Source organism: Camarhynchus parvulus, chromosome 10 (assembly GCF_901933205.1).
Source record: "Camarhynchus parvulus chromosome 10, STF_HiC, whole genome shotgun sequence".
NCBI lineage: Eukaryota > Metazoa > Chordata > Aves > Passeriformes > Thraupidae > Camarhynchus > Camarhynchus parvulus.
Genome location: NC_044580.1, coordinates 13624412 through 13648221, shown reverse-complemented (window position 1 = coordinate 13648221; position 23810 = coordinate 13624412). Strand labels below are relative to the sequence as shown.

General features: G+C 44.1%; 1 protein-coding gene across 1 annotated transcript in view; it reads left to right on the top strand.

Annotated features, from left to right (window-relative positions):
- AGBL1 (ATP/GTP binding protein like 1) overlaps window positions 1-23810 on the top strand; it is a 263509-nt gene that overhangs the window by 19883 nt on the left and 219816 nt on the right. Inside the window, 3 exon segments of the mRNA XM_030955469.1 lie at window positions 947-1093; window positions 1761-1892; window positions 4241-4334. Of these exon segments, the coding sequence (XP_030811329.1) occupies window positions 947-1093; window positions 1761-1892; window positions 4241-4334 (373 nt within the window).

Sequence of the window (23810 nt, the reverse complement as noted above, 5' to 3'; positions counted from 1 at the left end):
TGTAAGGAGAGCTCCATGGGGAACAGGGGGTCCTGCTCTCCCCTAGGAACTGAAGGAGCAGCATCCCCCAACCACAGAGCCTCGATCAATGTTTGTTAACACAGTAAGGCTCCAAGGGTTAGAGTGTGGTTCCTTTGGAGACCTACATTTATTTGAAAGCTGTCCCCAAGGCTTCCCTAGGATTCCTTTTCATTTGGCAGAAGCCCAGTGCAGCTTTAGTTCTTTCCTTGTTTAATTTCCAGTATCTAAGAAAAGATCACTGAGCCTTTTGCTGCTTTGAAACCTGTCGCTGTCTGGGCTCATTCCTCTCTGCCACATTTCAGTGCACACTGAAAAAACTTCTACAGCATGTGGGTTTGGGGAGACAAGGACTGTGGTGGTAACAGGTTGTTGCTCTTGTGCTGAGATTGGGGCAGGAACAGGTGAGAGCCAGGATCGTAGAAAAGGCAAAGAAGGCTTTATTCAAAAGAACTGTGTGGTTTTTATAGAGTGGTACAATAGGTTCTATTCTATTGGCTAACTAACAAAAACATCTTCCACACACACTATCCTTGAGAGGAACAGAAAAACGAAGTAGAAAAACACCACCTGCAAATTGTTTATACTCAACGAGTTATCACATCTTTCCAACTCCCTAAAATTTCTCACAAGCTGCTGTGAGAAACGTTTGCCATTTCTCTGTCTCTGTCCCATGGCATCCACAACGGGTAGCAGAGCACAGAGTTCCACCATGCAGTTCCATCCATGGAACTGCAGAGCACACAGCTCCATCCATGTCCCCAGGCTGGGGACACCAGGCATTCATGGCCAGTTCTGCAAACGCTCATGGCACTCAAATATTGCCTGAAGGCCACGGAAGCTCCGTGTGCTCCTTGCAGACCGAGGCCTTGTGGCAGCTGTGGCTCAGGGAGGGGATGCTCTGAGCTGTCTCTCCTCTCTTCCCCAGGCACTGGACGGAGGATTCACTACGTGGTCAGCAAAGGGGGCAGTGAGGCTCTGCTGCAGGCCCTGGCCACGGCTGCCCGGACAGAGCCACCCGACCATGGCACCCTCCTGCCCCTGCTGCGCCTGCTGGCCAGGGTGGGCCAACGAGGTACTGCTGGGGGCTTCTGGAGGGGGGTCAAAAACAAGGTACTGCTGGGGGCTTCTGGAGGGGGGTCAAAAACGAGGTACTGCTGGGGAGCTTCTGGAGGGGTTTCAAAAATGAGGTACTGAGGGTGCTGGGGGACTTCTGGAAAGGGGGTCAAATATCAGGATCATCTCATTGCAGCCTTCCAGTAGCTCAAGGGGACAGATATTATAGTAGGGCCTGTTGGTACAGGATAAGGAGTAATGGTTTTAAACTGAAAGAGGATAGGTTTAGATAAGATGTAAGGAAGAAATGATACATGATAAGGATGGTGAGGCACTGGCATGAGTTGCCCTGAATGTTTCCAGGGTGGATGCCCCATCCCTGGAAACATTAAGGGTCAGGTTGGACAGGGCTCTGAGCAACCTCGTCTGGTGCAACAGGGGGTTTGGACTAGGTGGCCTTTAAAGATCTTTTTCTATCCAGACTATTCTATGTTTCATATATGGTGACTCAAAGTGAACCCCGTGTTTTTCCATTTTCAGTGAGATTAATATTGGTTTAACTCATTGATATATTTGAATGCATTTCTCATAAGATTTTGAGTTACAAGGCTTAATAAACAGGTTTAGCAGCACAGCTGCAACCACCTGGCCTTTGCAACAGTTTAATTCTCATTTTCTTTTCACAGATAGGAAGTTTGGGCTTAAAGTGCAGAAGGCAGAAGCCACTGATGTAATACTGAGCTTGACAAGAAGACACCTGGGCCACCACCTGCACCTCACCCACTGCCTCTGGGTCCTGAGGGTTTGTGCTTCTAATGGTGAGTGCCAGGATTTTCCTCTTTTCTTCTGTGTGACAGCCACCAGGGATCTTTTTTACTCGTTTCAATGCAAAGAAACATTATTCCTGGTAGGGTTAGTGCCTGCATGCACCATTAATATACAGAAAAGCACAAAAGCCAGAACAACCTTAGAAAAAGGTGTTCCTCAAGGGGCCTATGCAGCCTTTAGAGTGCATTTCATCTGTGAGCTATGGAAATAAAAGTGCTGTAGTGAAAAATATTCATGGCAAAAATCTCCTATTCTGGAACATAGATAGTCAATTCTTTTGCTCTGAGACTTGGGTACCTTAAGTCTCTATACAGTTGCCATTACCATAACAGCCAAATGTCTCACTATTGTTGATTGTATTGATCCTCAGAGCAGCTCCACTTCTCCACTTCTCCAGAGGGTGGAGAAGCAGAGGGTGAGAGAAATCTGTTACTTATTCAAGGTCCCCCAGGAAGCAGATATTAGATCCTGGTCTTCTGGCTAGTATCCCCTCAGATGTTCGCTCTCCCAGCTTTTCTTGCTTGGCAATGCCCTCATGTTAAGTGATTCAATCAAAGGGATTTCCAGTATTCTCTCTCGGGATCATTACAGATTCATACAGGCTATAAAGCACTGAGCTTGTCAGCACAAATTTCCCTTTGCTCACTCTAACCCTTTCCTCTCCTTCCCTACATCCCTCACCCAGCAGATAATTCTTGATGGCCATCCTGTCTGCAGTCTGCATCCTGAGATTTAGCCCTCCTGGCACCCAGACCCTGCAGGTCCCCTCTGCCTGGACAGGAGCTGGCTTCATGCTTTGGGCTTCCTCAGGCAAGCAGCCAAGCCTCAACACTCAACCCCTCTCCCCATGATAAGCAGTGTTTGAAAGTCTGAGTGTGGCTGAAAATGCAGCCAAAGCCAGAAGATGAAATGTGCCTTTATTTGGGTTTCACAGCTGTGCAGTGACCCTGTGCTGCCTCTCACTCAAAATTATGATTTGCCTACTTCCCTGCTGCCTGCTTCAGTGCACCTGCGCTCAGTTCAGCTGCTGTTTCTGCAGAAGTTTTAGGATGCACGCTGCAGCCTGCCCTCCTTTCTGTTAATGTCAGACCCCAGAACCCCAGCTCTGCACCTTTGCTGGAACCTCTGTTACTCTCCAGGTATCTCCAGCACTCTCCGTTAATAACTTTGAATTTGCGGCCTCTGTGGCCCAGCTGGGAAACCTCAGGGGAGGTTAGGTGAAAATCTGTATAGGTGTGATATCAAACCAGGGGATTACATGATCCCAGCCTTAAAAATTATGGAGTGGAACTTAGAAAGCCAGAACCATACAAAACTCTTGAGAGTGCTTAGGTATGAAAGCAGTAAAGATAAATCCTTGCCTCATGCCCCACTCTGGGCTGCTCCCTTCACTGCCACCAGATGTTTGTGGCTGCTCTGGAGCAGGATGAGCTCGAGCAGCCTTGTCCACCACCCTGGCTCTAATGAATTGCCAGCCAGTGTGAATGTAGCTGGCAGGCCTGGGAGGCTTTCCATCACAGGACAGCTTGGCAGGGACACTGGAGGACAGCAGGAGATGATGAGCCCTCTGGCAGCTCTCTGATGACCACTGGGAGATATCTACAAAACAGCCAAAACCCAGCAGTGGGCAGGCAGCCAGGGCTCCTTCTGGCTGCTGTTGATTACTGATCCTTTCACCTTGGTCGCATCCATTTAATATTTCAGGGCTGGATTTGTTCCTTCATCACACAGAGATATCCTGTCTCATAGTGGGGAGGTCTGGCTAAACACCTAGGCTATGCATTAGGTATTGAAACTGATTGCAAAATCTATCTTAAAAAGTTTCTAGTCTGTTAAAAAGTGAAGGATTAAAGGGAAAATTGTCCTAGATGTATTTAAACTGCATTCAGAAGCCCCCCAAACGCACCTCCACTCTGCTGAATAACAGCACAGAAAGAAAACCCTGCCCTTTAAGCCCCCATGAAATGAACTGTCCTCACTGAGTTGCATGTAGGAAATCTGGGATGAATTTCAGCTCTGTCACTTTTTTTCTGGGAGAAGACCGTTTTTTAATTATAATTTGTTCTCTGGAGAGTACAATGTCTACAGGAAAAATGGCTTTGGGGAAATTGGGAAAGAGCTGCAGGACTGGTTTTGCACCTGATTTTGGCTCAGGTTGTGTCCACAGACAGCTTTGTGCTTCACTTTCAGTGTTTGTAAGGGGACCTGTGGAGTCCAGATGGGAGCCCAGAGAGCTCATAGCCCCAGGGGCAGCTACTCTTCCCCACATCTCTTCTAAGCAATGTTTGCCAGCTGCCTCCTTCAGAGCTGACTGCTTTTTTTCCTTTTATTGCCATAGTTACCACGGGAACTATGCTTGGCATCAATGGAGCCATGGAGCTGCTTTTCAAAGTCATCACTCCCTACAGCAAGAGACACGTCAGGACGGTCAGGTAGGCAGGAGCCCCAGGGGAACTCATCTTTCCAGGACAGCAAGAAATAAAATTCTGGTTCCACTTGAAGAGGCAAAGAAATCAGAAATATATGCAGTTTCTACTCACTTTAAATCTGCAGGGTTTTTTAAGAGGCAGAAATAGATCCCTGAAGGACACGTTAATGCTGTGATTCATCATATGATTCATGCTGGTGGCCCTTTATTTGTAGTGTGCCCTAGACAGCGATGGCAGTTTGATTGCAAGGTTCCCTCCTTCATTTCCCAGACACAACTGGGTTTGGAGAAGCATGTGCTGGCAGCAGACAAGCCACTCCTGCATCCCACTCAGCCAGAACTGCCCGCCACCATCAGCCTGGGGGTAGATAGAGTGGAATCGAGGCAGTGCTGCCTCATCCTCCATTTGCAGAGGGCCATGACCTGGTCATCATGATATTTTTGAAGTATGACAGTTCATACTAGTATTAATGTATCTGCTTTTAAGCCATCCCACATATTTCAAATCGTTCTTTTCTGAAGACATCAAGTCCATTTTATATCTTCATCTCAATGCTGAATGTTAGTCCCCAAGCTGTCTGTTCTGACCACTTCCTCAGATGCCTTTCAAGGCAAACTTTATGAGCGCAAAGCACATATCTCTGGCTTGCTCTTAAAAAGCAGGAGGAAGAATTTGCTGCTGTGAGCTGTGCCCACACAATCCCATTTGCTTAAGCCACACAGAACCTGCCAGTTCTCCTGCTGGGACATGCAATGGCTTGTGGGGCACAGTCCTTACTTGCTCAGGCATGTGTCAGCAAGGACAAGGCAGCATTCAGCCAGTTCTGGCTTCTGCATGGACCTGACATGGGTGAGGTCCATGGCTGGTGATTACTGAGGAAGCAGCTTCAGGTAGAGCACAAGGTGGAAGGATGGACAGACACAGCCCAACAGTTTGGCCACAGTTTGCTTAGCTGTGGTTGAAAGGGGGGCCAGTCACCCTGGATGTGTTAAATAATGTCCATCCTGCTGTTACCATCAAAGCCTGATAACAGTTCTCTCAATATCATGAGTTACACAATAGCTGGGAAGGAATTTGAATTAATTTCCACCAGCCACCAGTGCTGAAGCTGCACATCAACGCACGGCACTGTTGTTTGCTAAGTGCAGCTTTCTTCTCCTTCCTCTGCCTGCATGTCTGGAGATACACAAGTTTTTAGACAGTTTGCTTTGCTAAATAAGATGCTGAGGGGGCCCAGCACATGCACAACTTCCTGCAGCTGCCTTGTTGATGGGAGCCAACTCACTTTTGCCTGTGCTTTTGGCTTTCTAGCACAGTGCCAAGTACCTGGAGTGCTTCACAGCTTCAGTTCTCTCTTAGACAAAGTACCTGAGATTCCTCTACATGGGGATACCAGGATGTTTCTTACACAGGTGTTTGGATATTACCCAATCCAAAGAATATTACCACTAAGACATTATTCCTAGGATATCTGAGCATCCTTCAACATTCCCCTCAGGCCTCATGTAATAACTTAAAGATTTAGGCAGCCTGGAGAACTGTTTTGTGTATGACAGGCGTGTCCAGGATGAGTTAGACGCTGGGCTTGGCTTCTGAGGCAACCAAATGTTATTGATGGGTCCAAAACTATGCTTAACTAAGAAAATTCCACTCAGTTCCCTGTTTTCCTTCCTGTGGAAGTGTTGGCTGTGATTAGACCAATGTTAGTTCCGCTTCTGTGATAGGCCAGGATCTATATGTGATGGCACTTGGGCCTGTATCAGTTTTCTGTTAAGCAATGGGACTGGCTGCCTTAAGGCTTTTAAAATGAATTTTGTGCAGAAGTGCTTTATTTTCCATTGACTGTTTCCCATAGAGGAAGTGGAAACTTGGTATCTGTCACACCTTTCTAGCCTGGCTTCTTGCTGAGATACATTTGGAGATGCAGGGAGTGTTCCTGACGGTTGCTGTAAATGTAGTCTGTAAAGTGCTCTAAAATACTCACTTCTAAGGGAAACAATCAGAGAAACATGCTGCTTTTGATTTAAATGATTCCACATTGTCACTATGCAATATTTACCTTTTACTTCCTTTTGTCTGGTGTACAAGGATTCTTTTGAATTCTTCTGTGGACATTTTTTTCCATTTGGAGCACAGACACAAACACGCAGAGAAGCAAATTCAAAATGGGCCTCAGTAAATCCCATTTTATAGCTAATAAGCCTTTTTACTTATTACTGAAAATCTTGAATTTATTTTTCATTTGAAAAAAAGGTGTCTTGTGCATTAATTTTTGTCTATCTGAGCTTTCTCACTGCTAGTTCAGTTTCCTAATTTTCTTTTTATATCCTAAAATATTTGTGCTCTTATTAAAACGTATTTTTCATGAGTGTGCAAATGGCACATACAATCTTTACACAATCTTTTCACAGGAAAAGATGATTTGGCTCCCACCTACTCTTGGTCTAATGAACAAGAACCATAAATCAGCTGAAGCCTGGTGGCCACTCTGCTGGCCTGCCCAGGGCTCAGAGTTTTGCCTTTTGTTTCATAACTAGGGGCAGCTCAGAAGCTCAGTGGCAGAGTGGAGACAGCCTGTTTTACATCAGAAGAACCACACAACCCTGTTTTGTGTTAAAACACAATTGCAACCCATTAAAAGGCACTAGTTTCTCATTAGTCAGTTGAGGCTCTGTTTGTTTGCAGTTCACTTGGAAGTGCTGCTTTCATTGTGGAAAGTGGCTTTAGGAGATATTTTTGGCAAGAATTTAGGTCTTGAGACCAGAAGAACAGACTGTAGAGTGGGTTACAGATCTTCTCTCCCAGCATTAGCAAATGCCTGGAATAGTTGCAGTCTGAAAGCCCTAAGCATCTTTGCAGCACACCAGAAATGGAGGTAGGTAGGTAGGTAGGTGTGGAGAAAATGTCCTTCCATGATTTGACTAGCTCTAGCTAAAGCTTTGTGAGGTGACTGAGGTGGGGAGCTCATGGATGTGTTTTCTGAGCTGGGAGAAAGGATAAAAAGGGGTCATGTTCTTTGTCTAGCTCAGCATGTGCTCCCAGCTATCTGACACTGGTGCAGCTCTTCCCAAAGTGACTGTGGCTATGCTGAAATTGGGAGTGTGGTATTTTGGTGTGGTTCTTGGTCACAAAAGCATCTGTTTCTTTTTGGCTATAAGTTGTAGAGAGCACCAGCCTCTAACCTGCCGACAGAGGAAAACTCCAATGTTGTCCCAGCAATCCTTCGACCCTCACTTTGTATTTGCTCTTGATACCTTCTCTCCACCTCATAACTATGTGCCACCATGGTTTGCCTTTTTGCTGTGAAGGAACAGCCGGCAACTGTGGGAGCTGAGATTACCCTGGCTCTCTGATCAGCTGCCAGGAATGCAGCACTGAAAATGCACCACTGCTCTGGTGGGTGCACCCGCCTTCCCCTGCCCTGGGCAGCAGCAGGGCCAAGGTCACTTTAAGAATCTGCCCTGGAGAGTGCCCTATAGTGAGAGCTATTTATTTAGCCCGCTAAGATGTGGAAACAAGATCCATAGTTCTATTTATTTTTCCCAGTGGCAAAGCCCTGGGGTATTTAGAAATAGTCTCCCCATGCTCCAATTGACCTTCTCTGGGTATGAGCCAAGTAGCTCTGATTCCCCTGAGACTCTGACTCATGGGCTTTATTGGCTTTAGTTAGGCATTTGAGGTCTTCAGCTTGCTGGTGCCATGGCTGTGGATCTCTCCAGAACTATCCATATCTGAGGTAAAAGCTACATGGAAAAAACATGGAACTCTCTGTGGTGTTGAGTTCTCTTGCGTTAACCACTGTGAAATCCAAGACTTAAGGCTGTCTTGCCCATCTCTCATGATGCTGTGCTGCAGAGAAGGCTTTCTGATACCTTAAAATAAAGCCAGACGATGTTCTGCTTTTCTCAGCTCTGTTTATGTCAGTAGCTGGGATATCTGATAGGAGTCTGTGTGGGATGCTCAAATCTTCACTCCATCAACACCTTCTCTAATGTAGCATCTCTGATGCCTCACACAGTGCAATGATCACTGCTCTTTTCGCCTTTCATCCTTATTATTCCCTGTATGTTCCACAGCTTCCACCCCTCTCCTGCTTTCCAGTGTCCCTTTCAACATTGTTCCTTGTTTTCCCATCTTGTTCTGAGATGTGTTTGGATGGATTGTGGGATGTGACAGTGGGAGATGTTTGCTCTCTGGTCAGCCAGGAGCTGGTCCCTTCATCATGACTCTGTCCATATTGTCAGGTATCCTCACCAGTGCTTTGGAGGCCATGAGTTGTCTGTGGCTTCATGCTGTGCAGGCTCTTCTAAGACTCTTCATGTTGAAAATGGAGTATCAAAGAGGCTGAAACCAAAACCCTCAGAGTTTATTCTCCTTTCATAAGAGGAAGACCTGTGCCATTTAGAAAATGGCAAATGGTGGGGTGACTGGTGCATTGGTCGTTCCCTCCATTATGTTTTCCTTTTCTGCTGTTAAAAGGCTGGTGCACTGTTTTATTGAAGCAATTTGGATAGTCTGTTAAAATGTCTTTGTTTTTCAAACCTCTATGAGTACATCTCTTTATCATACTGAGCAGAGCTGGCTCATGCTAAGTGTTCGCATAAACCTCGTATGAAAGATTACAACAAGAGTGAGTATTCATCAGAAATAAAAACTCTTTCTCTGGGTATTCAGAATACTTGGCTTTCTACATTGGGCTATTCCAGTAAAGTTTGACTACTTAATTAAAAGTGGAAAGTGAATAAAAAGGGTCTGGGAATGGTGCCAAATTAATTCACTAGAAAATGTGATATGCAGAAATTATCTGCCTTTGCTCATGTCCAGCATTACCCGCTTCTGACATTTGATCGCAATTCTTCTTATGTTTGGTGCTTATTGGATAGTTCCAGAGCCTCAAATGCTTGCTGATAATCTCCCTTTTCATTAAAGGGAGTAAATCCTCCCGTGTAACTCTATTTCACCTGAGGTGGATATCTGGATTCCTCACATACTGAAGGGAAAAGAAGCAAGTTCTCTTCACCTGTGGTAAATGTTTGCCTCTAGAAAGTTGGGGTCTTGCAAATGTTTGTTTCTCTCTGTGCAATGGAGGATGACTCTGCAGCGCACAACCTGGAAGTGGCATAATGGGCATTTAAAGCTGGGTCAGGTAGAAGGTTGCTGAAAGAGCTTTGTCAAGTGGGGTCAGAGCCATCTGGTGTCAGGGCTCAAAACCCAGGAGGAGTGAGAATACCACAGGTGTCTTTTCTTTGCTGATAAGTGCTCAGGGGTGATTTGAGGTGGGGAGGGATGAGCCTGAAACATGCAGCAACATTGATGGCAGTGTTGCCATGGCCATGAAGTGATTCCTGTATCACATATTTCTGTCACAGTGGGAGCTGAGGAGATTTTTACTGGCTATAGGAAGCAGAGCTCATGCAAGTGAAAAGAGAAATGCCAAGGTGATCAAAGAGCACATTTAAAGCTAAAAGCCATATTTAATATATTTAATCAGATATTGTGTCAGATTGACCAAGGAGAATGTGAAGACCCTGGAAATGCTGAAGATATAAGAGGCTGTACGTTACATAATTTCAAATTAGGCTTTGAGTACAGGGATATGTATATATATAACTCTGCTGTTTAGACAAAGAAAGGAGGTGTACTGGGGATGACCTGAATACTGGACTTACCTCTTCTGCTGACAGTGATGGAGAGGCACATGGAAGAGATCCAACTGCAAATGTGCCCTAGACCCCAGTGCAGGCAGTTAGGTTTTTCCCTATCCTTAATCCTGGATATTGTCTTGCTGGTAGACCACCATAAACATTTACTACATTTCCATCTCCTGGGTTGGTCTAAACTTTCAGCTGCACTCTTCTTGAGCAGAATATGTGGTATATCTGGCCACTGCAGACTGTATTTTGAGAAAGAGCAGAAACTCAAGGCACAAACTTGGTTATTAGTTCAGGTTATCAGGTTCTTCTTCAACCTGATAGAGAAGCTGTTGTGATGGGTTCTTTTTCAGCAATGCTCTATGTACAGCTTTATGCCTTTATTTATTTGGCAATGGTTCCTGATAGAAGATCAAAAGCAAATCATTCTTAATTCGTCTTGTTAGTCTGTGTTTTGTCATTAATCATGTTGAGCAGTCTGGATATTTAATTGGAAAGTAACACATGATTCTATTGGTATGTGGTCAGAATTAATCAATGCTTAGCATTTTGAGAATAAACAGACACTATTTGGTTCACTTCATTCGTGTAGAAAATTCATAGGAAGGGAAAAAACATTTCTGTTGAGCTATATCACAGCTAAATGACTTGCTTCCCATCTGGCCTTGATCTACATGGGATTTATCCTAGAAGTCCTGTTAAATAAAACTAGAAAATACTGTTCTGAAGGAGACTATGCCAGCAACAAAGGAAAGAGTGCTTTCTTGAAAAATTTTCTTTATATAAAGTGTATTTTCAACTTGACTAAAGTCTCAGATAACATGAAGCGGGGATGGTTGCATCACTAGGATAAGTAAATAAACCCTACTGTGCAAATTTATTGCAATGAGCCATTGTAATAGAGGTAATGATCTTGGAGCCAGAGGTGTCCCAGTTTCATGCAGTTCCTTCTCTTTCATTATTTTTACGGTCTGTGTGGTTTCTCTCAAAGAATGACCTGTTCTAATATCAATAATCAGTTACAAAATCTCATTTCAGACTGGCAGTATGTCAGTGCTGCTTTGCAGAACAAATAGAGTTGCATTTCAGAATTACACTTTACTGCCATTGTGCTGTTAATAGCAGTAGATGAGAGAAATTGAAAAATTTAGAGGTAGAGACAAGGGAAAAAGAGATGTTTTCAGCTGAGATTTGAAAATAGATGAGGAATTGATGAGGTGGAGAGGAGCAGCATCTCCCAAGGTTGTTCCAGAGGTCTGGGTGAACACGGGGCACAGAAATCCTGGTGCCATCTCTTGGTAGCCTTTGGAATGGCATGTCTCACCACAGATGCCCCCACCTCCGAGGCATTAAAAATTGGTGAATGAGCGTTATATGGAGAAATGCACTTCTGAGCTTAAGTTTATTTGTCATGTGAAGGGGGAACTGATTTATAAATGGAGCAAGTTGATGAGACTGTTATTTTGAAAGAGATGTTTGCCTTTTTCTTTTAGGTCTAGCTTGTGTTGTACATCTATTTCAGGCCAGAGTTTGGAAGAGAAACAATGCTTTCAGCTGAAGGCCTTTCTTTGCCTGCCCATTATTTCTCCCCTTTGGTGAGCTAGAGTGTTATATTTGGAAAGATGCTGTGAGGGCAAGTCCCTGCTGTTCTCAAGTTGGCTTTTCATAGCCAGTGGCTGTGGCAGATGCAGTTCATGGCTGGGCTCATGTGATGGCTTTGAGTATGGCCATACTGCAGGCAGCTCTGGGTTTGTTGGGCAGGAGCTTTAATCTTCCTTCCTCTCCTAACAAATGCTCAGGATTGCAACAAGGACTCCAGTGTGGGCTGCCCAAGCTTCTCAGGACATGTCATCCGGTTTGAGAGTATTATTCGTGTTGCTTTATCTGTCTTGCTGCTGGTCTTTGTTCTAACCAGATTAAAACTAACACCTGGGCGCCTCACTGCAATCCCATTGCCTCCTAGGACCTCTCTGAGGTGTATATCCTATGGAATCTACTGTCACTCCCATCCAAATAGGAGATGTGACTTCATTTCATACATCAGTTGCATCTCTGAGTGTTTCCTATAGTTAGATGAATTGTTAATATTATTAATGCTGTCTTGCAGCTGAATATGATAGTCTCCCACAGGAAGTTAGGTCAAAAATAGTGTGAAAATGCCAAGCATTTTGTAAGCAGCATGTCAAAATCAGAGTGGAATTATTAAATTTTGTTTTAAAAATTAGAACACAGCTAGAAGGATTATAAAAAGATTTCATAATTTAAGAAGAAATGAAGGGTTGGGATGACTTCTGGAAGTTGGTGGGTTATCTGTGAGATGTGGAGTGTGCAGGGAGATCTTTCACCAGTGCTGGTGGGCCTGTAAGAGGCAAAAAGTCTAAGGTTAGGAGACAAAGGATCTCTCATGTCTGAGGTGTTAAACGCTGTGTGTTGCTGTGGGCAAGTCACTTGAGATCAGACTTTTCATATGCTTAAACCCACACCTTTCTCATGCCTTACTAAGGGTAGTGAGGGTACACTCAGCTCTGTCTGAGGCATTCAGTGAGACCATAGATGGGGGAAATGAGAAAGGGGAGAGAAGAACAATAGTGAATTAGTGAAAGGTTTTATGTTCAGGTGGGATGTGACTGAAATGGACTGTGGAGCGAATGTGGAGCTGGTGCAGTGAGGAGAGGGTTGAGCAATGTGGTTATGTGACCTTGTAATCATGTCTGGGGTGGCTTCAGAAAACCTCAGCCAGGCAGCCCTGGAGGATGGGGACTGGAGGGAAGGGATCTCCAAACAAAGCCTATCTGAATGTGCATGTAGAGAGGATGAAGGGGTGCCCACCCTGCCTGTTTGCCTACATTGGTTTTCCTGCGTCAAGGAGACAAAGAAAGAATTCCCCTCGGAAATCACTGGGCTGGGTAATGACGTGAGTCTCTGACAGAGGCCAGAGAGTGAGCAGATAAAGCTGAGGGCACTCACTTGTGTGTCAGCACATGTGAGAGCCCAGGAGCCTCCTCTTCTTTGCCTTTCTCTTGATTTATTGCCATTTCTCCTCCCACCCAGAAGCCTCTTGCCCTTATGAAGAGGGTAGAAAGCAGCTGTGAAATCCTCCCCACAAAAGCTTTCAGTCCGAAGATAGACAAGGGAAACTTGGATGAAACAATGAAAATAAGTCTTAATGCAGAACTTCTACAGAAGCAATTTGTACACTGCTGTCCCTACAAGGAAATCGGCCCCAAGAATTTCCTGTGGTTGCTGAGGCTTTTCCCCAGCTCCAGCAGTGCTGACAATGCTGGCAGGTGGAGTGTGAGCCAGTCTCTAGAACTATCAGTGGTTTTAAAGCACAGCAGTGATTAGACCTGCCCTGAGCAGAGTTATATGACACAGTGTCAAAGCCTTAGCAACAGCCTTTCTGCTGCAGGGTTCCCTGTCCTGATAGCACTGTTGGAGCCTCACCAGCTGTAGCAGCAGCAGGGTAACTGGATTTAGAGATAGAGGCAACACAAGAGACTCATTTCCAGTGGGTGAAAGAGAGCTCCAAAGTTCTTCAGTCTTTCAGGCTCTTTTGAATGGTTATTAAACAATTACTACAGAAAATGAAAGGGAGAGAATAAATAATGGAGTGTTTGCCAATGAAGGTGAAATGAATTTTTTAGGGAGAGAAAGTTTTGTAACAGCAGTGGCACAGATTCAGCACAGGGCTCTGGCTCACTAACGCTGGCACAGCTCTCCTCAATCTCTTTATCTGCAGGGCAACACTCGGAATTACAGCAATGCCAGTAAAATCTGTAAATAAACCCGGGGCTGAGCTGCTGTGGGAGGTGTTTGGAGGCAGGGCTTGGAATGTGGAGGGGAGAACCTGAAGACTTGAGGAAGTGGCTGGTGAGGAAGAACAGGGCTGCTGATTCCCAGCACGGATGACTGCAGCTCTGGGGACGGGAATGGAAACTCCCCCTGAAGTGCAAACCTTGGAAAGGTCACGGCTCTGAGACAGCAAAAGGCAGATTATTGCAGAATAGAAAAGAGAGCATCTTCTTATAACTTCAGCACACCAAATCCATGTGTTTCTTTTCTGTGTTGAAGGGATACAGTTCAGCATTTGTGTAGACCAGGGGGCATATGCTACAATGGCACAACAGCTGTCACTGTCTAGTCAAAAGCTTAATTTCCTCCTTGTTTTTCATTATTTAAAATTGCACTTAAAATTTTGTGGTCATTCCAGTTTTAATCATCTTCCGAATTTTACTATGTAGAAAAAACAGGCATGTGGGAGAACCATCCCCATAATGCCCAGAATTTTTCCTATTAATTTTAATTCTTTTTCCCTGTTGCTTGTTATATTTACACCTTAAGTTCTACCAGCCTTGGCTTTGATATGGTCTGTTTTCAGATCCCAGAGTTTGGCTGAATTATATCAAATGGAACATTTCCAGTAGAGAGGAAGGGAGGAAAAAACCAAACCCAACCCTTAACTTTCATTATTTAGGCTTCTACAAATTACTGCTTCAAAAAGCCCCTGCAGTTATGCCAGTGTGACACTGAAGCTTTCAAACAGCAAATATCAAGAGAATTTGACCCAGAACTTGGTGCATTTTGACATTTACTGACTTTATGTTCCTTTTAAATGTTCTAGCTACATGTTGTGAAGAACAGGCATTATGATGTGACCAGATTATTACTTAATGAGGAGTTAGACATGTGCAAACTAAAAAAAATTAATTAGTCTGTGAGTGGCTAGATCAGGGTTAAGGTTAGCCTGGGTCTAACCTCAGCAGCCAGATGCTGCCTTACCACCACGTGCTCCATGGTGCTGTAGAACTGAGGCTGGTGTGAACTGCCTGCTCTCAAATCTCCTCCTTTGTAGATGAGGGGTGGAAATCTGAGGCTGTGCTGTGGCTGCCCCTGGCAGTCTCCCTGCCCATCCTCTCAAAGTCATTTCCTGCATGCTGAACCTCAGGCACCAGCTGGGCCCAGTGCTATATGGATGATCTAGCAGTTTTCCTAAACCTATTTCTCTGACTCTTGTGCATTCTAGGGAAATGAATAAACCAACATCTCATTCTTTCTCAGGACCCTACCTATGCTGTTCCCACTCTGCTGTCTTATACAGGCTGCTCTTTGAAATGCTGCAAACCTCAAGGAGCTGTGGATGCAGAGAGCCTCATCTCTGACCTGCAGCTTGCCTTCCCTGCAGTCAGATGTCCTACTTCTGTGCTGTAGAGCTGTGGAGAGGAGCACAGGACAAGGACAGGGTCATGGCAGGTGTTGGGGTGCTGCTGTTGAGTGTGGTGGCTCAGCCTCCTTGCAGCTTCTGCAGAAAATGCATCCTCATTTGTAGCATCTGCCCTGTTTTGGGTAAGCCTGATCAGTCCTCAAGTGATTCTGTCTCCCCTGTCACAGCCTGGCAGTCTTAGGTCCAAAAAGCTGCTGCAGGGCAGTGGGAAAGCTGTCTGCTTTCCACACCTTGGCTGCTTTTCCTGCAGATGTATCTCTGGATATGCTGCACAATACAGCAGTATCCCCACCCTCACTATCCAGCAAGACAAACCACAGAATGGCAGAGAGAGGTGAAGAGCAGGATGGCTTTTTCTGCTAAATCCTTATTGAAAATCCCAGGCAAATTAATAAGCTTTTCTCCCTGCTCTGCATTTGCAACGTTTTTTTTTCCCCCTGAAACTTCATGCTTACCTGTGGCAAAACTAGTCAGTATTATACATTTCTAGTAGCATTCTACATGTTTTGCAGCCCTCTGTTTTGGCACACATGGTGGGTAAAATGAGCATTTTTTCTAGCACAAAGATACATTTGAAAAATTTCTTAAAACTGGCTATTGGCATTGGCTGAAGGTACCTAGGTGAGATCTAAGTTTTTGAATGAATGTCCAGATTTTCAGAGATATTTAAATGTGTGAGGATGAAAGGGAATGCAACCTTAAAAGAGCCTCTCAGCAGGTTAATGGATTAACTTGTACAGTTAAAAGGTAGTTCTGACCTTAGTATACAAAGGAGCTTTGAAAAATCCTGCTGAGTGCCACCTGCATGTTTAGACATAGAAATGCCTTTTAAATTCAGGTCAAGATGCCTATTGTGAATCTGTAGGAGAATGTTACTTTGTGATTCTCGAGCATGTTTATGCATTGTTCTCAATTTGAGGCTGATTTAATAATGCCAATTAAGCTCAGTATTGTGTGCACGTGTGGCATACAAATGAATACCCCAGTGTTTCCAAGCATGTTCCTGTTTGGCAGCATCAGTTAGGACCAACAAACTGTAAAGTGCCCAATTCACGCTGAATTTAGTGCTGGAGGGATGTACTTAGGGACCACAATCATTAGAGAGGTTGAAAACTGGGAATAGCTGGATAACAGGAAAGATTTGGTGACCTATTCTGCACATTTTGTTGATATTCCACTTGCATATGAGCTTTTCAGGCAGGTCTAACTCTCTCCACCATCCTTTGGTATTTGGTAATGGATAGAAACAGCCTGACCTGTGTGCGTAACAGGGGAAGTGATACCTCCTTGGGAAGCTCATGGGGATTGATAAATGCATTGCATGCAAGAAGATTAATTTCATAGGTTTCTTTTTGCACTTGCACCTGCTGCATGAAACAGCTTCCAGCTTTGGCACATTCAAAAAACCCTTTGCAATCCAGCCCTCTTCCCTAGAGATTTTAAGCTTCGAGTTTCCTTTGGCTGGACCTTATGGATGTGCTTCATCCAAATACGGCCAGAGGGGTGAAGTGCAGTATAAAATCAAACTGGTGGATCTATTTCTAGGGCTTTGTAATATTGAAACAATTCCATCAGATGAAAAAGAACAGTGTTTTTTATCTTGTGTTCAAAATAAGTCATTCTTTCTTTTATTCTTAAACATCTGACTTTTGCTTAAAGAGAAGGCTTCTGTACAAGTCAGCCTTTTCTTGGAAGAGATCAAGGAAGATGATGCTTTCTCAGTCCTTCAGCTTCATAATTCATGTCCTTTTCAAGTCTCTTATGTTGTACACATTTTTTTAAATTAGCTTCTCTGAAAGGTGTGTGTTTCTCTGGTTAAAAAGACCAACCAACCAAAACCCTCAGACAAAACAGACCTCAAAATTCTGAAAACCACAGAAAAAGTTGAAATGAGAACTCAGGTTTCCCATCCATTGCAGCAGCCCAGCTCCATGCAGGAAAGGTGACTCTTTAAAACACAGCTCAAGGGAACCTTTCACTACAAAGTGCTTTCTAAAGATGTTGTACCCTGAGATTACTGCTGCCTTAGAGATGGTTTGTACTAACCAGCAGTCAGGAAGAGCTATGGCTCTTAGCCTTGATTGCATTGAAGCCAGCCTCCCTTTTATGCTCTCAAATAGCTCTGGGCACAAGCAGTGACATGTTAGATACTTCTCCACCTGGGCTGTCAGCAACACGAGCTGCCCTTGGATATTTCACTGCCAGTAGTTGAGAGTATTCATAAAATGAAAATCTTGCAGAGGTTTGCCAGTAATATGGTGTGTGTGCAGCCTTATTTTCTGGCATCATAAACCCCTGGGTACCCCTAAACTCTCCCTGAATCATTCACCATCAGAGACAAAGCACCTGCAGTTCAATTTCTCTGAAAGAAAGAAGTCCCAAATTGTCCTGCTGAGATTTGAGCCTAGGGTTCCTGGGTATGTCACCAAAAAGTGTCATTTGACTTCACCATGCCCTAAGCAGGGTGCAGAGATTGTGTCCCTCTCCCTGCCCTTACTCTGGGTGTACTCAGCACTCAGAACAGTTTAAGTCTGAATGATCCAGAAATAAAAAAAAAAATGAGGTTGGGTGTCTTCCTCCATGTGGGGAGCACATGCTCTCCTGTCAGCAGAGTCTTCATGTCAATCCCTGTGGTTTCCACAGCAAAAAGCTGCTGGGAATGGATGAGCTACAAATAAAATGACAGCTCAGGAGTGAGCCAAGAGAACACCAGGCTCTTTTGAACTGAGTAGTAACTGGATGGGGAGTGGAAGACAGCTGCTTGGGGGAAGGAGAGGGATTTAGCCACATTCCCTGACACACTTTAACTGTGTATGAGATATTCTATAGGGCTCTGCTGGTGCTTGTTAGCAGATGTGGCCTCAATGAGTGTCCTCACCACTCCTCTTAATCAATCAAGGATAGTATTGACCTCCTTTCCCAGTCCCCTTCCTTATGTCCCTGGTGTGGGAGAGCTGGGTTCTCACACTGTCAGCCTGGAACTGCCTGGGTGATGAATTTGTTAAGAATTCTGTCTGATTGTGAACCTTCCAGCCTCTTTATCTTGATGTGAATGACAAGCTGTCACAGCCTCAGTCATGTTGGTGACATCTGACCCTGGGGAGGGAGCTGACACAATCTTCTGAGGTATGGCTTCTGCCTGGGGAGGCAGTGCCAGCCCTGCACTGCACTGGGAGAAATGCCTGGGCATTCTTTTGGCAAGCTTTTAAGTGCATTTCATGTACCTTGTTCTTCTTTGTTACTACTTTGAAGCTAATTTAATTTAGAGCTGTAGAGACTAGCTTGACTTTCTAGGATACAGCTGTCTCCACTTCTGTACTTGTACACAAGAAAAAGTAGGATACTTGTAAGGATGCCTGGCGGATAAGCCTGGAGTCACTCTTCTTTCTGGGAGGCAGAGATGAAAGAGGCTGGAAGGCTGTGCCTTTTCTCTGATTTTAACCTGACAGAGCAGGCAGAGATGTTTGGAAGATGCTGCAGTGAAGGCTTTGAGCTGAACCTGGGTACTGAGACATGCTGGCCACTGGAATGGATGCATCCATCAGAAAAGGATTGTGTGGGGTTTTTTCTCTCATCTTTCAGCATTACACTGAAAGCACATCTGTACACAACAGCTGGATCTCCCAACTCCACCTGTTGGCAGTGTGTGGGACATTGCAGACTGCAAGCAAACTTTGCCTTCAGTGTAAGTTTTAGTGCCTTGCTAACAAGCTGGAATTAAAGAGGACAAGATGATGGATGCTTTTGCATAAGTCCTAGACTAGCACTGCTATGAAGATGCCAGCAGCATAAGTAGCTTTTCCCCACCCATATTTCCAAGACTTTTGAAACTGCTGGTTTAAGTCTTTAAAACAAATCACTGTGCAAGTGTCTGAATATTTCAGATGTGTATTTCTGGGCCATGGGGAAATGACTTTGAAGGCATCTACCTTAGATGAGATCTTCCTTCTTGTAGGATTTATAAAACCCCTATTGCTGTGGTGCCTATGTGTCATTCCTGAATGCCTCAGTTGTCAAATGTGAAATAATCTTTACAGTGAGTGGTTCTGTGACTGGATAAATTCCAGTAATTAAGTACGAGTCCCAGGGGTTTGAGGCAAAATGCAGCCAGGTTGTGTGTACACTTGAGGACACTTAATTCTGCCTGGAGAGAGGGGTTGTAGAAGCTTAGAGGTTTTGAGCTCTGAGTCAGGGGTCCACTGTGCCAGGTGCTGTACAAATCCATACTGCAGGGTTCCTTCCCCACACTGCTTGTGGTATAAAGAATCATGACAGCAATAAGTGAGTATATGAGAAATAGCAGGGCGAAGGACAGGAGTTGACCAACATGAACCAACATGGGTTCTGCCAGGGAAGAACGTTTTCTTACATTTCTATAAAAATAGTTCTTTATGTCTTTACCATCCAGGTGTGATTGCTGTAAGGAATTAGGCATCAGGTTGAAGAAGTTAATAATAAAGCACCAAGTACTTAGATTTCGTTCAATAATTTGAAGAGGGTGTTCTGTGTTTGAGCATGTAGAAGGCACAATTTCACAGAAGGAAGGATGGTTAAGTTACTGGGGGGCTGATCTGCAGGGCCCTTTTTTGTTCATTTCTTCGTCCAGTCTTTGGCTTCTCTGCTGTCCCCTGTCCATAGTTCCAGGCTAGTCCATCGATGTGTTCTGTGAGTATTTAAATCCTTCCATGCAGTCAACCCTGTATCTCTGCTGGAGTGGGGTTTGTATTTTTGGGACTCCTTCTGTTTTCTTCCAGAGACAGAAACAGGCCCAGGATTGTCCATAATGTTGCCTTGTGCCGTGAGCTGAGATTAGAGTGCAGAAGAAAACAGAAGGGATCTTGGTTTTCAGGCTCCTCTGCCTGCAGTGATTTCCAGCAAAAAATATCCTGGCAGCTCAGATCTGAAAGGGTGACCTAGGCACAGGGCTCCTTTGTCCAGCTCTTTAACAGCCTTCTTTTACTGGCTAATCCAATTGTGCTTTGGCTTGGGACATGGAGTTTCTCTTTGTTGTTGCTCCTGGTTCCTAAGCAAAGGATCTGGAAGTTGCATTTGTCTATCTGTCTGCTAGTTGTACTCTTGCCCAGATATCCAAGCTGCTGACTTGGAAACACTTCAAAGTTTTCCATTCTGCAGAGTGGCTGTCTCGACTGCTACTACAGGGAGTTTTTAATGTTTTCTGATTATGGAGCAGCATTTATTATTATGCTTTATAAGACAGTGCAACTTTATTTATGCCTCTTTTTTGGTTAATATATAAATGAGTCTCCTTTGGGATACACTGGACATGATGAAACAGCTAAGATTTTGCTAATGTATTACCACAGAAATCAGGAAATCAGAGGAAGGCATCTGGACAGATTTGGCAAGTTTTTAAAATGATTTAATCCCTTTTTCCCCTCCTCATCTCCCTTCCATCCCTCCTTGAGACAAATACAGAGATTTGCTCCGGGCATGCTATCAAATTTTCTGGTCTGGCATATGGCTCATCAAGCCATCTATCTCGTGCTCTCAAACTTTTCCTCCTGTTCTCATCTTCCTCCTGCCCTGTCCTTGCTCTTGTACACAATTTATGAACTCCTTTTCTCTGCTTTCCTGTCCCAGGCTTACTCATCTTATTTTATCTCCTGATGCCAGCAAAGATGCTGTTGGTCTGCCATGTGGTGCTAAGAGGTGCTCGTATTATCACAAACACCGTTTGCCTGGCTTGCTGTAGCCTCACTGATGCTTCAATGGTCTTGCTGCTGCTTTCAGTGAAAGCCTATTCTGCTTCCATTCCTCTTCTATGATTTATTGTTCTCCATAAGGTGTTTTGTGTGTTTGGCTTTGTTCAGCATCAAAGATAGGTAATATTCTGGGGGTGGCTAACACCTGACTTAATGTGCAAATTACAATGCTGATTGAAAGTCCAAACTTAAAACAAATGTAGGTGTGAAGTCCTTTTTCAGGATAATTATGAATACCAAGAGTTTACACAAGTTCAGAAGTTCTCAGGCAAATATATGAAAGCAAAATGAGCTGAGAGCTGAAACCCGTCCCAAAGGCACCATTTATGGGATCTCTGGGCTGAAAACTTCTGGAGTTTCAATCTGTTCTGCAAGTCCTAACACTGTGTGTCTGCTGTGGCCTTGCATGCTTTCCTTGGCACTGCTGGCCACAGGACACTGGACTCTTTGGACTTCCATCTTAAGCTGATGCAGCTGCTCTTTTCTGGGCTGGCTGATTAACTCTGCGCTTAGAATACATATTTCTCATTTCATTCCCATTATATCCATGTTTAAAATGTAAGGCTATAGGGGTACAGTCATTCCTGGGTCACTTTTCTCAGACCCCTTTCTCGTTGGCAACTGGGCCTGGCAGTCCCATTATAAGCAATCCAGGCTGCCTTCTCAAAGTCATTAGGTTGTTTGTCCCATTGCTGCCAAGAGGATGTTTCATGCCTTCATTTTCCAGTGCTTAAAACCCATCCTTTCAATTCCAGCTAAATTTATTCATGGCCATTTTATATCCATTTGTCCCAGGGCCAAATTTTTTCCTCAGCTCTAAGTATCTCTCTGCCTTCCTCAGTGTTTACTTCTCTGCCACCCAGTGTGTCTGAGGGGAACAATCCAGTTGTCTCTTGGCTATCATTTTGTTAAGGTGAATAAACTTTGATCTTTAAGACTCCTAATGAGTTATGTCTCTGGTACCATAATGATTTCCTTGGCAGGTTTCTGCATGGTTCCTTCTGAGTTCTGCACACAGCTGTTCAGGTGAAGCCTTCTATGAGAACATCCATGCTCCCTTCTCCACTGGTTTTCTGAGACCTGATCTGTCCTTTTCATTGTTGTCACCCTGCTGGTTTTGCTTGTCCTTATCCCTTAATGGGCTCATATATCCAGGGTGTCCTTCTACTCATTTCCAAATTATGAGCCCCTGGTCATAAGAGTAATCCTTATTAAACCCTAAATGCTTAACCTTGCACTTTGACTATTATATTTCATCACATTTCTATTCCTTCAGAACTCAAGAACATCTTGTTACTCCTGAAAGATATTCTGAACTCCCTGCTATTGGCAGCAGTTCCTGACTTCACACGGTCAGCAGATTTTGTTAGTATACTCTGACTTTTTGTGCCAAGGTCATTAATGAAAAGCTGAAATAAGATCAGTCTGAAAAGATCCTTGAGGACTTCCACACATAAGTTCCCTCTAGACTAATAATTCCTCTTCCAGCACAACTCCTGTCATTGAGTCTTTAACCTATTCCTTTCCCACATTGCAATTCTTACACTAATCCCCATGGTCTCCCTCCAGCTTGGCTAATAATTTTCATTGTGGCATCATATCAAATACTTTATTGAAGTACAGATAAATTGGTCTACCACACTTCCCTTGTGTAGAAGAAGTTGGTTTTCTTATCAAAGAAAAATACCGAGTTAGGCTGGCTTGATCGACTCTTGGTAAGTCTGTTTTATCCCTTAAAATTATTTTACTGTTTTGCAGTTTATCCTCATGCCTTTTATGTTTTTTTTTCTCCCAAAATCTGTTCTAAAGCAATGCATATCATCAGTGTCAGTCTACTGGGCCTGCACCTAGGCCCTACCTGGGGCCTACCTCCTGTTGGAACTGGAGATTAGACTGAGAACATGCTCTGGGAATTCTGGGATCCTTTGAGGATGAATGAAGTTGTCTGTGTACAATGTGGTTCACAGACCTCCCCCAAAAGTATTGGAAGATCCAGATTTGCTGATTTATTGCCTGAAGGGAGGTTTGCTGGCAGTATTGTCTTCTTTATGACAGTAGTGTAGCTCTGCTGAAACTCTTAGCAATGCTCATAAGCACCTACAACGTAAAACAGATGCCTGGAGGAAACACTGAGAACTCTTCTGCTTGGAGCCAGAGATATTCTGGTCATTCCTCCATTGCTCTGCTACTCTAGCAGGTGATTGAGACATCACACTAGGCCTGTAAAATATAGGTATGCAGAGCAGTCCCTCTTTAAAGACATACTGGAGTGTGAGCTTTGGGAGATGCTCTGGGTGGAATTTTAACTTGCTTAGAGTTGATTACTCTATCCCAGGCTTTGAACTTGTGGAGAGACTGAGTGATCAGTGGCTGTAGAGTGTTCCTTTTCTGAGCAGGCTGAATAGCTGGGGGATGACATTACTCCTCCACCATCTGAATGATTACTGTTCAGTTGGTGCTAAAGAAGTAATGAAAGCATGGCTGTGCTTCCACTGGTGAGATTTTTAGCTACTGATTTCCTGTTCTATCTGCATTTGAGTGTGTTTTCTTTGCAGTTTGTAAAGCTGTTGTTGAACTCTGACAGATTCATTATGAAAGAATGACTTTAGATGGAGATGTTGACCCAGTATCAGCAAGAACCAGCTCTTGAATCTTAGTCTCAGCTGCTGTTAGGACACACAAAAAACAGGAGCTTGATGACAAAAAAAAATATTTATTTGCTGCAGGATGATAATTGGCTCAGTATGGAATTTAATACAATTTTATTTGGGGATTGGTTTGCAAAGAGATTACATTTTAAGGCATCCTTGCACATGGAGGTTTTTGTAGCTGTATTTATTTAAGCAGCTCTGGGCACTTGAAGCTTCACAGCAGTAAGCCATGT